Raw genomic sequence first — 18447 nt, forward strand, 5'->3', positions numbered from 1 at the left:
GTGAGGCGTTGTCCCCAAAACCTGACCCCCAACAGCAGCAGGATTCCTGCCTGCCCCTGCCTGCATGGGGCTTCCCTCCCCCTCGCCACCACCACCCCAGCAGCTACAAACAGCTGTGGGAGCACCTGACCTCAGTGCCTTCATTCCCACCATGGTCCCTATTCAATAGTTTTCAGGTGAAATGATTCTGTGTTCGCTGCGCCCCCTCCACCCATCCATAAACACACAGCCCCTCCACGACCTGGCTGTCCTCAGCTCCTGGGAGACACACAGAGCCTTCTCCTCTTCCCCCCTTCACTGCGCTGCCTCCCCTCTTCTGCCCTCCACAAAATAATCACAATTCAGGCTCTAGCAACACCAGTTCTGCCCAACTTAAGCTATTAAATGCGATTAATTACTCTGTCCAGCAGCTCACCCTCCCACAGCCAGAACCCCCCTCCACAAAAAGGATGCGAAGGACTCACAGAACCAGGAACATTCCCCCCCCCCCCCCCGACACCCCTGCTCTTCTGCTTGGGGCTGCTTAGAGGCCACGTTGCCCCCACTCACATGGGTGCTGCTCCTCAGTGAGCGACTTGGGCTCCTTGGAGGGACCTGCAAGTCTTGCGCCCTTCCTTCCCATAACATGAAGTACTTTGGTGTTGCAGCACAATCAAACTAGTAGGCTGCAACAAGGCTTTACCATTGGCCAGATTCTCCTGTCCATGCCGTATCTCCTTCCTCCAGAGGCCAAACCACCCTGCTCCTCCTCCATCCAGCCACTCCCACCATCCTCAGGGCTATTTAACTATTTAGTGGAATGAGCTACAGCTGCACATCATCCATGTCGATCAACCCACTGCCTTCGAGGCAAGGTCACAGCTGCATGTTATCAGTGCTCATCAACCCACTGCCTTCACTCCTCTACACTTCGGTTGTTCTTGGTATAGGAGTTTGTCTTAAACTCTGAGTAAGGACAGAGAGGAGGTGTTAGTACTGATTTGTGTGCAGGGCATGCTACAATACAAGACAAATTTTGGTCCACTGGGTAAAGCATAGCAATTTTATTCTTTTCATATGCTTGACAATAGCAGGGAGCTTTTTGCAAAAGACAGACATGGAAGTAGATATTTTATTGTTAAGGTCTCTGTGTCCACATCAAGATACATGCCTCGCCTCAGCACAAAGGTTTATCACTTTAGTTTGAGGGCTGTTGTTCTAAAGGTTCGGAAGAGACATCAGCAAGCTCCACATGGCAGTAACACTGCGAGCGTAAAATACAGACAAAAGTCCCACCTAGTGAAAATACTCTCCCTTCCAAATGACAGTCTTTCAGACACAAATATATACTTACAATTTGATAAGAATTCATATGATAGCTTCAGAGAAATAAGCAGTTACGCTTAGGAGTAGTTTATGAACATTATCATTGGTTCTTCCCTTTCCACTGAAAATAAAACTCCTCCCTAGCTCTTTCAGTTCAAGTGTCATGCCTGCAGTAAATCAAACGGCTTAATTGTAAAAGAGAAGCCTCTGTAGGACATGTATATGGTATATTGACACTTATGCTACCAGAGCCATAGGGATATTAAAATTGATTTCCAGCAAGCTGAGGCCTTCTGCTTTCTAAACCTGTGTCCCACAAATATATATTAATCTTACTCCCTAAACAGGGGTAATTAGCTTCCAAAAATAGCTGTTCATACAGGAGGTAGGACATGAGAAGTTCAGCTTGCTTTCATATAGCTCAACTTCAGCTGCCAAAGTGCACAGAACAGTTTACATGCCGACCAGGATGGCACTTTATTGCTCTCAGCTTATAGGAAAGCACTCACACTTGATCAAGCACTGGGTACATAGTGACCTGATCAGGATCCTCTCACTGTTAGTTGTGCCCACCCACCATTTTCTTCTTAATTACATTTTACCTTCCACATAATACTTTAGCTTCTAAGGCCTTCAGGTCAGAGGCACTTTCACTGTACGTGCTGATAAAGTGCTTCATCACCCACTCAGTCCAAACAGCGATAATCCACACAGGCTTCAGTATGCCCAGGCTTTTAATCACAGTCAAAACAAACCACCAACCTGATGTATTTGAAGTAGCTCCTACTGATGCCAGCATTCCTCTTTGATACTGCCTGGCAAGGCAGGACATAGAGGAAGCCATTTCATCCCAGGCTAGGTCTTGTACCCAAGCTCTAAACCACACCTGAATCAGTCTAGCAAAAAGAGCAGCTCGTCTCATTCTGCCTTAAATACAGAGGTATTAGGACCACGTGTTCCTCAGACTTAATTGTCCCAGGTCATCAACTAAACTCATGCCAGCTGAGAGCAAATTAGGCCAGAGCACCTGGAAGCCTCGTGCTGGATGCAGGTGTGAGCAAAGACCAAAGAGCCCCACCAGCTGCAGAGGGGAGCCCAGCTCAGAGCAGGCTTTGGTCAGGGCATTGTCAAGGGGGCGGATGGGACCAGGACACCACAGCTCTCCATGCTCCCTGAGCTGTTCTGCTGCTTAAGCAAAATACAGGATAGATCTATCAAGCTATCACAAATTCGAAGAGCAATGTTAGGATTTTTCTGTTAAGATGACTCTTTATCCCAGTATCTGCCTGCTACCTCATCAGCCTTATGGGCCAAATTCGTACTCTGCACTGACTTTAATAATAATATATAATATGAATATGAATACGACTGTATTGACTCCAAGCGGGGTAGGCTGTTATGAAATGGACATAATAAAAAAGCAAGCCAGAGTTTTTATCCTCTTCTGTGATACATACTCCATTTCTACATATGTCCTTTCTCTCTTTCTGTCCCTATTCGGCTCGCTCTCCCTTCCCTAGCTGCATTTTCTTTCATATATATAGGTCTCTTTTCCTTTCTGCAGATTTTGCTTCCTTCTTCTAACCTGGACATGACCCTTTCATCTTTGGATTCTTCCAAATCCATGGGCATGCTGGATGATTGCCGTTTGCTACCACTCCTGGCCACTGTTAATCTATTTATATTAACCAACCTCTGCTCCAGACGCCCCTTGCTGTTGGCATGGTCTATAAATTTTAAATAGATTGGTTTATGCGTTTGGTACAGCCTTCCTGATACTCGTTGCTTTGCCAAAATGAAGTCTACTGAAAGAAGTGCAATTTGGCTGGACCACAGTGCCAAATGCAAATAATTTCTCTTTAAGCTGGAACATCTGTTAAGATCATTTGACTTTATGAATGGCACTTCTAAACTGCTTCAGTCCAAGGAGCGTGTTGTACTTCTCAGTTACTGAGCCACATAGCTTCTGCCAGCCGCCTATAGACACTGATGGAGTAAACAGAGGAGTAAAGCCTCAGAGCCCCACCTTGCAGGGATTTGGTTACCATTCACTGCAGTGTGACCCAGTATGATCCCAAATGTGATACATTTTCTATGAATCAAACATGCTGCAGATGTTCTCCCCATAAAAAAAAAAAACAAAACCAAACAAAAAACCACAAACAAACAAACAAAAAACAAACAAAAAAAACCCCAACAAACAAAAAAACCAAACAGAAAATAAATGGAAGTAGGGAGACAAGTTAGCTTTTCTTCTTGTTTAATATCCCCTTCCTCTGCCCAGCTGATTCTGTTGTAAGTCTATAAAGAAGTGGTACGGTCCTAAAAGGCCATCATAGACACTCTTGTTTTTCTTGGAGCTATAAACCGTGTTGCGGATAGGCTTGTGGATCCTTTTGTTGTGCTGCTCTTGTGAAAGGTTTTGTAGTGTAAAGCGACCGGCCTTAATCTTTTCACAGTGGAAGCTGAAAATTTTTTTCCCCCGAATCTTCTGGTTGTAAGACAGGGTCCATTTATATGTAACATATAAGAATAGCCTGGCTCAGCAAGTCATTTAGAAAGACATTTGGTCAATGTAAAGTAGCAAGGGAAGGAGGGGGAAGGGATCCCCCTCTCCATTGTGCACTTTTGTCATGGTCACCTTGCGAGTGGGTCACCGTGTCGAGGTGACAAAGGAGCAAGAGAATCAATGTAGGAACTGCGTAAAACCTCATATATTGCAAGTATAGTCACGTTTACATCTTACAGCATTATCAAGGCCCATCTTAACAATTTGCCTGAAATCCATCAACGTACCACAATCTCAAATATATCAAAGACAAAATTTTTTTGTTGCTGTAGTCAGAGAATAAGATATAAATGGGAGAGGACAAAGAGTCATGGAAAGAAATTGAAGGACTTGTTCCTTTTACTCCAATCTGAGATGCAAAGCAAAACCAGCATGGTGCTGTAGTTATCTGCATCCTTTGTTGCTGCCTTACAACATGCAGAATTGGCCTCAAGAAGCAACCTATTCCATGCTGCAACAGTTTGTTTTATCCATCTGTCAGGAGTGGAATACGTAGACAGTATCTGTCCTTGCCTACATACACGGACTGTTACATTATTTCCCATGGTATTAGTGGGATGTGGGAGCTTATTTCCACCGTAGCGATGGAGAAGAGCTAGTAAACAGATGTCCAGGTTCACATAAGCAAGACAGAAACTTGTTATGAATTTGTATTCCTTTGCCCCACTGCTACTCATTAGGAAACACTCCCAGGCAGGTCGCGGGCGCTGCCGTGAGCTGTGCGTGTGGCACCCTGCAGGTTTACACCCCGCAGGGCCACGCACTGTTGCACAAGGGTCTTGCCACAGCTCTTAGGGTACCTTGAGGGGAGAAAATGAACCAACCCAGGATGCTCCAGAATATGGCTGATCTCAGTTGTCTGGGTGCCGCGTCAGTCACCTGGGAATGGGGAAAGCCCAGGGGTGTCTTTAAACCACAGCAGCACAGCATGGGGAGAGGGGAGAGTGCCACCCTTTATGGGAAAGAGCCCTTGCAGAGAAAGCTGATGGCACAGAAGTCACATGAAGATGGCAGCGACAGCCAGACAGAAAGGATGAAAACATGTCTAGTGAGACCATAATACGGTGTTCTTTTTCTCTTCCTTTTCCTTCCCAGGGAGGGGGAATTTGGTAATGCAGCCTTTAGATTTTTGCATAATACGAGAAGCAGGTTGTGTCAGGCCCCCGCCTTTGTCTTTATGAACAAGCAGGGCTGCTTTCTGCATTGCTAGAGGCTGCTCTAGATTGTAACGCCTGGTCTCATGCCTCAGCTTAGAGCATCTGTAGTGTCCACTGAGCACCACGCACACGAATCCTGCCATCATGGGTCAGCTCTATTCCGTGGCATCCCCAGGGCCAGCCCCAACAAACTTTACGCTGCCACTGTAGATATTTCTTTCTGATGAAAACAACGGCGTGGGCCGGGGCTGTGCTGGGCAGCAGGGTGGGGAAAGCACACTTTCCGGAAGGAGAGTTCACCCCCACATTCACCCCCACAACCTTAAATCCAGCATTTGGGGCCAGCATTGGTACCGCAGCACTGGTCCGCCAGGGAGGAGGAGGGTGAGGATCCTGCAGGGGAAGGAGGAGTGAAGAGCCTGGCGGGGGTGGGGGGTGGGATTTTCTTATCACTTCTTTCCTGACCATGGAAACCTGCTGCATGATTACGCTGAGGTTTCACAGTGGAGTGGGAACAAACTGCCAGGAGTTAGCTGAGGCGGAAACCAAGAGCATGATGTGGGATTCAGCCCCTGCTTGAGGAGGTTATTCCATGTCTGTGACTAAGCTGTACAGCTCGGCCTCGATAGCCTATAGACATCTGAATCATTAAGAGGTTTTTGTTATGTAGGAACGGACAAAATATTCCGTGAAGGCTTAGCTGTGGGTAAGGAAAGCGATGTGTACACGGCAGCCTGCGGGGCCGTAAGCTTGCAGGCCCTAGGGGAGACTGAAGCACTTCTGTCTCAGATCACAGAGGTGCTCACTGGGATTCAGACCCAGGTAATTTTTTAAAAAATTTATATTGGAGTAGCAGTGAAGAAGGAAACTACTGAGGATGTTACAGAGTTTTCCATTCAGTATCATCAAGGAGCCCTCTAGACCCTGAGTTAACCTCTGGCAAGTAATACTGGCACTTCTGTGACTCCTTCTCAGCCTGGTATGAGAATTGTGTCCTTATTGACTTCCTCGTACTGCCAGTCCCTCACCTTGTGGACATTCCCAATGAAGCTGTGAAATTAGATAGAGCATGGTAGATTGAACTGGAGAGTGTTAGGAGTGCGATTTGTAAAGCACTTGTGATTTTAAAATATTTTTTTCTTTTAACCCCTTTCACCAGCATTTAACCTCGAACTCTTTCCCTGAAGAGCATACTAGGGGGGTACTGCAGAGGGTTCCCCAGCACCAGCCAGGCAAACGCCCCCGGTTTGCAGACCTTGCCTGCGGGAAGCCTGCGAAGGCTGCAGCCCCACCGCGGCAGCCCGTGGCTCTGGCCGCAGTCCCCGCTCTGCCGGACGGACCGTGGCTGGTGTGAGGGGCTGGCAGTGTGGGCGAGGGGCTGGGAAGTGCAGCTGGGAGGGTCACTGCAGGAGAAGCGTACCTGGCAGCCCTGTCCTCCCCTGTGAATGTTCCTCCCTCTCCAGGAGCGTGGCAGCTGCACTAAGAGATGGCAGCATCTTGATAACCCGCCCTCGCACCGGCACCTTACAGGCATCGCCATGCCTGGCTGAGCCGCCTGCCCTGCGCTGCTCGGGTGCCTCTCTGGGCAAAGCACCTTCCAGGAAAGCAGGGTACAAAACCCACCCATCCTGAGATGGAGCAGCTTTGCACTGGCATGAGCACTCGGGAGTCGGAAAAAGGCAAAGAGCAAGCGCGCAGCCAGGCCCCACGCGCGAGCAGTGCAGGGCTAGAGCCTGGTTTTAGCCGGACAGAGGCACGACGCTGCAGCACATCTCCTGCCCCGCTCCCGGCTCCCGGTGCCGGGTTGAACGTGGCAGTTGTGACCCTGCCCGGCAGCTCCTCTGTCCCCGGGACCAGCCGCTCGGCAGCGGGCAGCAGCGGTGGCACCGGCTGACGGGTGAGGAGAGGCCACGAGGCAGCACAGAAGTAGAGGATTTGTGTTAAGGCTTCAGGACTGTCTTAAATCTCCAACATCTGCCGATTTAAGTACAGCTGAATTGCTGGATAATTCTGCTGGTGGCGCTCCTGGGAACACCCAGCCCGAGCAGAACAATTTTGAAGGAAATTACATGAGCTGGGATTTAGTGTTGTCTCTTTAGCTTGTGGAAGAGATAATCTGGCCCATTTAATGTGGAGCAAAATTTGCTCTCTTTCACAGGCGTAAGGAGATAGTTTTGCCTTGAGAAAGCAGCAGTAAATGACTCTGAAGTCCTGCTGTCACCCGTTCGCCGAGCTGCTGTAATACGGAGTGGCAAGGGCTGTTTTCTTGGGCCGCTTTGTACATAGAGGTAACGCTCTTTATAAAGAACCACTTAGTCTTATGACAAAATTCCTCTAGTGTGACACAGAAGAGCATTGACATAATTTTTGAAGGCTGGAGAATTTATGGCCCAGTTAATTATTAATTTGGCTGGCATTTGTAAAGTAGAAGGGAGTTCTTGTGCTTTTAGGCCATGGTCTCAGTGAGTAAATCTCTTGTATGGCTGCCATAATAATATTCCTGCAGCTATGTTGTCACCTATTGTAATTTTTCTGCTAATAAGAAAATTTAAACTAACCAGGAATCCTAAATTTGGAGACTAGTTGTTTATCTCAAATATACTCTAGAGAAATAATAATGCAGTTCTGCTCTGAATTTAATTTAAACAGGAACAGGCAAAACAAATCTCTGCGGAGGGCATTTGACAATAATAAAATATTTCTCCCAGCGGGTGAGCTGGTAGCAATTGTATTGTTGCCATCAAAGCTCACGTTTCAGCAGGTCATTACCATCATAACAAGCCCTTGGACCAACTGGCATGGACATGCAACATTGAGCTCCTGATGGGCACATTATTTCAGACCTTTAACTTCATGGAGAACAAGACAAATACACCTGGGAATGGAGGATTATATTTTGAAATTCCTTTCTTTTCTGTTCTGCTTAATAGTAAAAGCCTGCGTGTAATCAATCTACCGCCGCTTGCTTTTTTTATATTAACAGAGGTTATAAGGAGCTAGGCTTGGGAATCTGAACGCTGAGGAAGAGCAGCCTTTCATCTTAACAAAATACTAATGATTAGCATGGCCGGGATGTGGCAACACAAACACTTTGGAACACTTGTGAATAAAAATGTTAAAAGCAAATAAATGCACCTACATTCTTTTCTATAGTTGCTTTTCTTTTTTTCTTCAATAGCAACCACAAGGAGGAAGTTTGTGAAATACATGTTAGAGACAACCTATATGCACAGAACCTGCATCTTATCAGACAGGAAAAACCCACTCCTTATGAGGCAGCTACAGCAGGCAGGCTGTATAACGAAAGATATAGTAATTAGCAAAGTGCCATGTGAAATCAGAGACCTACATTACACAAGAGAGATGAAATGCAAAGTAAAGAAAGGTGCAAGTAAAAAATGCTGTTCAGGAAAATAACAAAGGCTGTCGAAAAAAAATCAGAAAACAGATGGAAGCTGTCCCATTCTTGATTTAGTGCAGGAGCCAGGACAGGTAATGTTAAAAACAAACAGAAGAGGTGTTTTCTGCTTTTTTTTTTTTTTTTTTTTTAAGAAGAGGTGGTTTCTGCCTTTTTTTTTTTTTTTTTATCCCAGTAGGGCATTACCAGGTGATGCTGCAGGAGGACACTTAAAAGATGGACAGCATGAGGGCTTGTCCTACTAAAGACAGTACACTTCCACCTCTGTTATCATTCAGAATCTATCTTTCATTTTGGTTTTGGTAGTTCGGGTGGTCTGGGGTTTTTTTCATATTTCAGCAGTCAGTATTTCAGCAGCACTGGCACTGTGCATTAAGAACCACATGTAACCGCATGTGTGACAGAATTGCCTGGTGCATGATTTTCATGCCATTTCTTTCTCTAAGCTGCAGGGACCACGCCGGACTACTTTTCATCGGTGTTTGCCAGACCTTTTCACACTGTGAACTCACAAGGTCAAAAAAACCCGCCAACCAAACAACAAGTCCAAGTGACATCAATTTAAGACAACTACGTGGATGCAAAGCTCCAAAGACAACTCGGAGCCCATCAGAAATCCCATGCCATTCAGTAGCCAGCTCAGCAAGTGGCACGTTTTCCTTTTTCATCGATACTGGGAGCACTGGCCAGCAGAGCAGAATGCCCCACGGCCAGGCTGGTGTGCTGGCAGGGGGACAGGGCTGTCAAACCAGCACCTACGGTGGCAAAACCATGCTCTTTCGGTCTTGGGTGGCTTCTTTTATTGGGGAGGTGGGGAGTAGGGGAGGGGAAGGGCGATGTAAACCATGTCAGTCAGAAACTGATGTCACTGAGCAAAGCCATATCCACAACAGCAAGACTGCCTGTCCGCCGGCTCCGTCTTTCAGCCAAGTGCTGTTGCTGCAGCGGCTGAGAGCTGTAGCAGGATGCGTAGGTCGAGCTGTGAAGGCCAGCACCCCAAGCCCTTTTTTTATTTTCTTCAAAGATTTAGTAGCCATTTTCATAGTTTAGAGAGGTTTGTGCTCCTAGCCAACCTCCCCACAGGTACCTACTGAAACATTCCTGCCTACCGAAACGCTTCCAATGGATTTCTGTGCCTGTCCTGGCTTTACTGCAGAGGCAGCGTGAGGAAAAGATGGAATGAATGAAACCAAAACACTTCTGCAGAGTTGCACCTCTAGGAGTGGCTTTGTGTCAGTGTTCCCTGTATTTGCTTTTCTGTGATGCTAGATTTATGACTGTATGATGCTTCATGATCCTCTCCTGAACAATGGTACAGAAATATTAATTACAACTTTTTAATTGTACGTGAAAATGTTAACCAATGACTAGTAGCAATCACACGCTGACGCAGACTAGGAGTAGCACTGTTCAGATTTTTTTTTTTCCCTCCCCTTTGTGTGGGAAAATCTGTAACACTACTTTTTTTCACTTTTAAGTTACAGTGCAGTACTACGTTTTCCTTTGAAGAGGTACTACTTTGCAGGCACTGAAAACCAGAACAGTAAAAAAGGGGGTGGAAAACCACTTCTGTGCATGCATACACAGGTGTGCATGTATGTACGCCTGTGTACGCAGCCACGCCGACACCAAGCACCAATTCTGACCTCCTTCCAAGAGTCCACACAGGATTCATCTCTCTATTGTTCTGCTGCTCCTTTTACTCAACCCCCCCGGTTTCCCAGGACAGTTAAATCACAGAAGGTACTGGTAGCAGGGAAGAGGTGCCCTCCCATCTCACGGTGTGCTGCTACTGAAGCACCGCGAAGCACAGAAAGCCCCTGGCGCTGCCCCGGTACCTTGGCTGAAACAATTCCTGTCCCTGAGCATCACCGTTCTGTCCAGCAGCCTTTGTGCCATCAGCCAGAACCTCCAGAGAACGGCCAGCAGCGAAGGTGAGAAATACGTTGGCAAAGACAACGACAAAATACTTATCAAGATAGGCTAAAAAGCAAGAAAAGCACACATTAGCACTTCTGTGATGGTTCCAGAAGGGTCCACAGGAAAGAGGGGCTGACCCCGAGCCGGGGCTGCAGCGTTTGGGAGGTGCAAGGCTGAGGCCACTGCCTGCCGGTTTGCAGCTGTGCCTTCAACCCCCTGGATCCTGAGGACTTACCAGCGCTCTTCATTAACACCGATCTAGATTAGGGCTCCCAGGGCTATTTACTTCCATTCAGCAAAGCTGGATCAAATAACACAGATTTTAAATGTATTTCTTTTCACCCAGAACACACACAAGGAGGCTCCTGCAGTAGGAAATGAATGATAGACTCGGTTGTTGATGGAGAAAGCAGGTAAGTACTTCTAGATGGTATTAATGTGATCTTAAAATAGTGGGAAAGTTTTCTTTTATGACATTGACAGAGAGGCAATGATTTTGAGTAATGCAGGTTGATGTGAAGATGCTTTAAGATTAAATAAGTGCTATATAAAGGCCTGCCAGCCTGAATTCTAATGTGCTATGAGACATTTTGCATATTTAAGAGTATGCAAAATGTCTTGTACCACACCGGAATTCATTCTGACAAGGCTTTATATAGCATTTATTTACACTCATATTGTACTTTAAGGGAGAAGTGATAACGCTGGCTCTTCTTCGAATGGAAGTAACAAAAGGTAATGCTAATCGCTCTGTTTCCTCCTCCAAAAAAGAAAATAAAACCAAAAAAACCCCCACAACACAAAAAATAAAATAAAAGCAATCAAAAGTGGAAGCTTGTTTAATATTGCTCTACCATCATCCTGAAAGGCATAATAATTTGAGTTACACATCTGAACTGATTGGAGTTACAGAATCATATCTCCTTTTTGCATTTAACAATATATACAATATAAAATAAATACATTTACACAAATGGACATTGGTTGGAGCACACGGTATGATACACATCACAAAAATATACAGTTGATTGCTATACAGATGTGAAGCCCATCTACAGCTATAGACATGTTTGTTTTTATTTGTTGTTTTGTTTCGTTTTTTAACTACTGGCTATTATGCAACTCCTGGATTATTATAAGCAGTTTAATTTTTTTTTGTCCTTTTGCGATCTTTGCACGATAAGACTGCCATAAAATGTTTTCCTAGGCAGGTAAACAGAGACGCTTAAATAATTAAAATACAATCACCAACACCCATTTTCTCTTCTATAAGAAAAATAGCAGTTTTAATTTTTTATATCTTTTTATGTTATCATTTAAATGCAAAATAGTGGAATAAATACAACAATCTGATCTGATTGAAACAAATGTGTAACTTCTGGGAGTTACACAATCATATTGCTTTAAATAAGAAAAAATTAAAAAATGAAGCAAAAATAGAAATTAAATTGTTATGGCTAAAACATACACCCTTTGAAATTTTCCCAACACTTCACATTAAGTAAGTGGTCTTGAAAGAACTCTTCTCCAGCAAGGTTTAAGATGAACAACATTATAAAGCCCGTGCAGTTCTTTTAGCTATGTTTCAGGTAATGATTTTACAGTCTTGAGATACTTGTTCTTTTGCAGCTCCAAAAAATTATGGAAAATGAAAACTAAAGTTTGCACCGTGTGCCTTTCACACATCTCCATTTTCTGTGTGGTTTTTGTATACTTCTAGTCGATTGGCTTTTGACCCTGAAGCCCAAGTTCTTTAATGTGATACAGCAAAAACAATATTTATATTATATATTTATATATATATAGTGTACTTGAACAGTAGCAACTTAAACCCTGCACAAACTTTCTGGAAAATAAACTTTTTTTTTTTTTTTTGCACTCTTACATATATAAATAATCTTATAGAATCAGCACCTTTTTCCCAGGAGTTGTATTTTTTTTTTTGACATTTTTCAAAAGGGATGTGCCAATTTCTGAACTCCTATCACAGCTATAAATTTCAAGTTATTGACCATCTGAATGAATTGCTAATGATGATTTACCTAGAATCACACTACAGTCACTTCTCTACTGAGAAAACACAATCTACAATATAGTCCCATATAGCTAATGATAGATACACAGTTTTTTTTTCCTAGCACGAGGCCGATGGAGCATCAGCCCATTGTTATTTTGTTTAAAGCACACAACGTAGCAATAGTTTTGGAAACTTGTCCGCACCAAAAAAGTTTTGCAACAACACAGAGCAAGTTAATAACAACATCTGAGAGATGATTGAATAAAAGCTATATTTACAGCGTTTAAAAATTAGACTTATCTATAATCTTGAAATATTCAAAGTTTTATTTCTAAGCTATACATTGGTATTCTATAATAAACTGTTACAGAAATTATCCCTTGTTTTGAAAATATTATGATTTCAGTGTGTATCTGTTCATAACGAGTATTTGTTTGGAGTTTCGATCTCTTAATTATTACTAGGAAGAACCTTATTACCGGTAAGGAATAGAATATACTACTGTAATCTCCTGAGGAATTGTACATCCAATATTGTCTCTAATTCTACCCTGTGTCTATAAGCACACACCACAAGAATCCAAACACCACAAGAAGAACAAGACAACAGTCTTTGAATGCAACATAAAAATTTAGAAAAGCACAGCAAACATGAAACATTGAAAAGCTGAACTACATTTCTTTTGTTTGTTAGGATTACAATTTTAATTACATCTGTGTACATAGAATAAGGATGTTCACATAGTACAGGGAGCAGCTACTAACACTGGTACATTGGTATAGCATTTGATGGAGGTTATTGTTTATTGGTTATTTAGCGACTGTAGTTTTCAGGGGGCATCTAATCGGTTTATACATTAGATTACACCTCGTAACAGTCTTGAAACTGACTGACTTTCATGCTGTGACAATACTGGTTGAAAAGCACATATACTGGTTTAGCTACTTGTTAAAGATTGCCATTTACAAAATAAAATCTAAATCAATAAATAAGGTATAGAAGTGTTAAATTCTTCAATTTGGTCAGAAATCTACTACTCTGATTTCTTAATTTTGCAGACGTCGGCATTTGCCTTATTGCCTCTAAGCTACTATTGGTTCATAGGGTTTTTCTGCATGTGAGGTTATAATTTTGCAAACAGGCAGTATCTCGTTCATTTGCAACTGAAGCAGTTAGAAATCACGTAGCAACTATACCTTTGTACAGTTGCTGTCTCCTAACACCGTTACAGATTGGTATTTGACATGGAGTATTTATATGTTAGACTACTCAGATATACTGCAGGTGTAATCTAATCCTTTGAGTCAGTGAACATTTAGTTATAAACTGGAGCTCATGTTAAGAAACTGGATGTTTTGGACCAGACTGGCACACAACATAAATTGCATCCGTGATAATATGCACCTTCCCTTCAACTATTGCTTTAGTAAGATAAATTCCCACATTAATAAATGGCTGAAAACTGGTAAAGCTGGTACAAAAAAATCTCCGTTAGTAAGAAGAAACAAAACATTTAAAAAAATCTTCCTTCAGGATTCATTTGTCCTTCATTATTGTTCATCATTGTTCAAGCCAGCACAAAAATGCAGTATTTCTTTCTCTTTAGTATTGCATGAATGAATAAAGCTTAAACTATTCCCTGAAAAAGTTACATTGTAGCTAACCTAAGAAATATCTGGAAGACTTGAAAAAACAATTAAGGAATCAAATGGCTGTAACTGATCTAGATGGAAAATGCAATGATAAGAAGCAGCCGATGCATCGTCGCTTAGTCGTCTAATTAGAGACTGCTCCTATGAAATCTAATACTGCATTCAGTCAGTTCATCGTGTTGTACTGTACTGCTAGGTACGGTGGTTCTCTCTTTGATTCCTTTGTCATTGGGGACATTATGGTTCATAATAAGTTCACTGGCATCCATATTATGGATTTCCATCCTTTGGCAGGCCTGGCTTCCATCTCTCTTCAATTAGAGACCTCTTTTAAAAAGTTCAGCAGCAAAGAAAAAAGAGAAAAGGAAAAAGGAAAGGAAAGAACAGAAAAGAAAAGAGAGAAAAGGAAAAGAAAAACTGCATCAGAAAGACACAGAAGAAAAAGTTGAAAGCTGCTTCACAGTCTTGCTGCTAAATATCAGTGCAGTCATTTTTTCCTTAATTAAACACTAAGTTTCTTTGCCATTATTATCCTGTTTATTTTCCCCTTTTTTTTTTTTTTTTTTTTTTTTTTTTTAAAACGTGCATGATGGGGAAGCCCATGATGCTTTAGTCAGACCTTGGCCTCCAGCATTTCCAAAAAAAGTTTGTGCATGGGGACTTTGCCTTCCAGTTTGATGTTGTAGAAATGCTGCACAGCCTTGGTGGAGGTTTGCCTCAGAAGCGGGAGGGTCATCAACATCTTGCCTGCGCGACGTGGGTCTTCCATGTGCTGCCCGGCCTCGTAATCCTGCAGAGCCTCATGTAAGACGTCCTGAAGTTTCTGCACTGCCTCAACATCCTCTATGTGCATTGAGTCTGCAAAACAAAGGAGCAACAGGAGGTTTCAGCCCAGGGTGCCAAAAGTCAAATAACGCTACGGCTGCACAACACTTTCACTGGTTCTGTCCATCCTCTTTCACAAAGCAGGAAGATAATTACCTACTCATTTCTATAGTGACCTTCAGGAAAATATCTGGAACACTGCTGTGGAACTACAAATGTATAATTAACTTTTGTGTAAGTAATCCTTCTCCTCATCCTCCTCAAACAAGTAAAACAGTCACTCTCACTGCTCCATAAACCATCTTTTACTGTTACTGCTTTGAAGAAATGATAGCGCCAAAGGGCTGCATGAATTGAGGTCTGTGTTTTATCAGGGAAGCAAGAGTGACTGCCCTACTGTGGAAAAGCTCAGTAAAATTCTGTGTCGGGCTCCAAGGCTGCAGAGCTGGAAGCCATGGTCGTTACCCACTGCTCAGAGACGCTAATCGTGGGATCAGGACCACTGCACTGATGCAAGGGAAAAGCGGGTTTGATTTGATTTCCTGATAGGTTTAGCAAATTTTTTTCTCCCTCAGGCATATTCAGACAGCCAGGCAACACTTCTGTGAAGCTAACATCTCCTACAAGGTATAATCCCCTCTCCCACCCACTCGAGAGGGTGGTTTATCTTGTTATTGTTGGGGGTTGCATTTTTTCTAAATCACTCAAAGCAAACACCTCACCCTGTGCCTTTTCAGGTGAGATGTTTCGGAGGTGTAAGTACTGAGTGACAAGCATAGACACAACGCACAGCAGGAACTAAACGAAACTACTACACAACCTGGAAAGATTAAAGCAATGGAAGTGTGAAATGAAAAGAAAAGATCTAACTGAAGTAACTGTAAAACCCTCAACAGCATAGACACAGAAAGGGAAGATGTCCCTGAGAACACGCAGTTACCGGACCAGGCCGAGATGACTTTGGACAAGTGGCCCTAATTCTCTGACTTTCACGTCAGAGGTGACGATGTGGTCCAAAGTGAAGTGAATGCAAGTAAGGAAGAATGGTCACAGGCTAGAGAGGCCACCAAAGAGCCCCTGTCAGCTACCAAAATTTGGATGGTTGGCAGACACAGAGCCAATAAAACACCATATGAAAATACAACTGCTGCAAGGGGGTACAAGCCCTAGGGATAGGCTGTGCAAGCCTAATTCAGGGTGCAACTGGATTATTAAGATATATCCTTGAAAACTCTAGTTAGTACAACACAGCTTTGCATCTTAATTTTTGGTTTTGGAATAAAGCTCCTGTTCCCAGACAAAATAATGACTGAGGAGTTGGGTGACAAGGAATCCGCTTCTCTCACCGTTTCCAAGCCCTGTATTAAGCAGTTTGATGCCCTGGATCAGTATTTTGACAGAGCCTCATGTTTTACCCTGTTGATGATAACAACATCAAATTTTGCACGTGCTTCAAATACCTGAATTACCTTCAGAGAATTAAGATGCATCTAAGATTCATTTCCTCAAAGCTGATGTGCAACTATTTCCTCAGATAATTAGGCCAGATAGTAAATACCTCTCTCTTTTCAAACACAAACATGTAAACTAAAACACAAACCAGTAAGTAACAGGTTAACAAAAACGTTCCAGCTTCTATTGTCAAAACAAATGTGCAAATTGAAAAGAAAAAAAAATAAAAGTTACAGCTCCAGCTCTAAAACAGACACTTAATTATATACAAGTTTGGATCATTTAGCACGTTTTATTGATTCTGATGACAGTTTATCTGTTAATTACACATAATGGAGTCCTATGGGAATTTTACATGTTTAATAATTCTGAGTCTTAGCGAATACATGCTCTAAGAAGCATGCAGTTAAGACATACACTGCAGGGATATGATACTGCACATTAAGGTGCACTGCACTGAAAGCAGAAAGACACAAAAATACCTCTCCTAGGGAAAAAGAAGGCTACGACATTTTAAAAAAGATGACAAAGAAATATTACCTCTAGCAAAATTTAGTCCTAATTAATGTGAGGTTGTTCCCCAAATCCATACATTTTTCATAGTTTTCTAACACGGCAATTCTATTAAATAATTCTGTGTCAATAAGACAAAATCCCTGAATTCTGTCTGCTACACACAGATGTAATGGATACAGACAGGTTAACACACACACACGAATTTGCCTGATGTCTCAAGCATAGCATCCAGCCACCGAGTTTAAATTGGAATGCAAACGCCAAACAAATTGCCATCTTTACTCCCTGATTCTTTACCAAGTCTTTGGACATTCACCGTTGTGCTACAGCACACACAATGTGCTACTCCAAATAATTTATCCATAAACCACACTCAGTTCACCCAGAAATTCCCCATCTTTTCCTCCTCTCCTCTGACCCACAGTGCCAGGGCCACATTTGCTGGGAAACAAAGAGGAGCGTCTTATCAGCAAGAAATGTTTGGTGAGTCAAGGACTGACTGTTCTTGTGAATATTTTTTTTTTCCACACCACACTGCACCGAGAGACAGGTCTTTCCGGAGAACCTGACTATAAATGTCTGGTTCTCAATTCTGTACAAAACTGGTCTGATTCTTCCCAGAATCAGTATTTGTAACCACGACCATGTCTGAGTTTGAAAATAGATGGAGGGAGTCCAAACTAACACATTTTTTGCACAGAGGTGAAACTTCCCCAAGATCTTTAGCTCTGCAGTTTGGATAGCAATTTGGCCTGCAGCGGTACAAATATCTACACTCCGCGTATTTCTTACACAGAAACTGAGTGAGGAGGGAAAAGAGGATGAGAACACCCCCAGAAAACACAAGAATGGAAGGTGAATCAAAACCTGCCCTCTGATACAGCTATTACACTCCATGCCCTCAAACTCCTCCATTTTAAGATGTCTGGACATCTTCAAAGAAGGGATATTACCCTCTTCTGCAGGGGTGCTTGTGTCCCGTCACCCCTGTAAACAGAGCAATTGCCCGCGTGGAAAAGCAACAGGAGTAAAGCATTTAATTTTTTAAAAAAATAATATTTTTTTTAATTAAAAAAGCGTTGTTGCCATCTTTGAAATCTGTTCAGCAGCTGGGAAGAACGCTGACCAGTCTAATGCAAGCACTGCACGGCCAAGCCGTGGTCCATGGAGCAGTTCAGGAAGCTGTGCTGTGGGAAACGGGATTTCTCACAGGAGACGGGGCAAGAAAAGAGAGCAGCGAGAGGGGCGCTTCCAGATGGAGTGATGAAGGCTTCAATCTGCTCTTTTAAAATAGTGATTTAGCTTGAAAGATTTAAAAATTATTTAATCAAATTACTATGATAATTTAACTTCCCATTTACAGAAAAGATTCAAACTCATTTCAGCTTTACCCGTTCGAGGATCTGCTAATGTTTAAATGCAAACTCCCTAAACCGATGCTATTTAATTAGACCATGATTCAGCTCACAGATTGCTCAGGAAAATATTAATCTCTACAAAGATCTGTCTTCAAGTTTTAGCCTTGCAGTCTGGAACTTCCACTTTATTCCCAATATTAAACGAATGTAGATCTTAATCCCTCAGGTGTAAGTCTTTGAAAATAAGGAAAATGGTTG

At 42.9% G+C, this 18447-nt stretch overlaps 1 protein-coding gene across 33 annotated transcripts in view; it reads right to left on the bottom strand.

The window, feature by feature from the left end:
* Positions 1-11192: 11192 nt before the first annotated feature.
* ESRRG (estrogen related receptor gamma) overlaps positions 11193-18447 on the bottom strand; it is a 406664-nt gene continuing 399409 nt past the window's right edge. For all 33 annotated transcript variants that reach the window (XM_055816313.1, XM_027788550.2, XM_055816307.1 and 30 more), the window contains one exon: positions 11193-14896. In XM_055816313.1, the coding sequence (XP_055672288.1) occupies positions 14652-14896 (245 nt within the window). In that variant the 3' untranslated portion in view covers positions 11193-14651. The remainder of the gene's footprint in view (positions 14897-18447) is intronic.

The sequence above is a fragment of the Falco peregrinus genome, chromosome 11, assembly GCF_023634155.1.
Source record: "Falco peregrinus isolate bFalPer1 chromosome 11, bFalPer1.pri, whole genome shotgun sequence".
Lineage (NCBI taxonomy): Eukaryota > Metazoa > Chordata > Aves > Falconiformes > Falconidae > Falco > Falco peregrinus.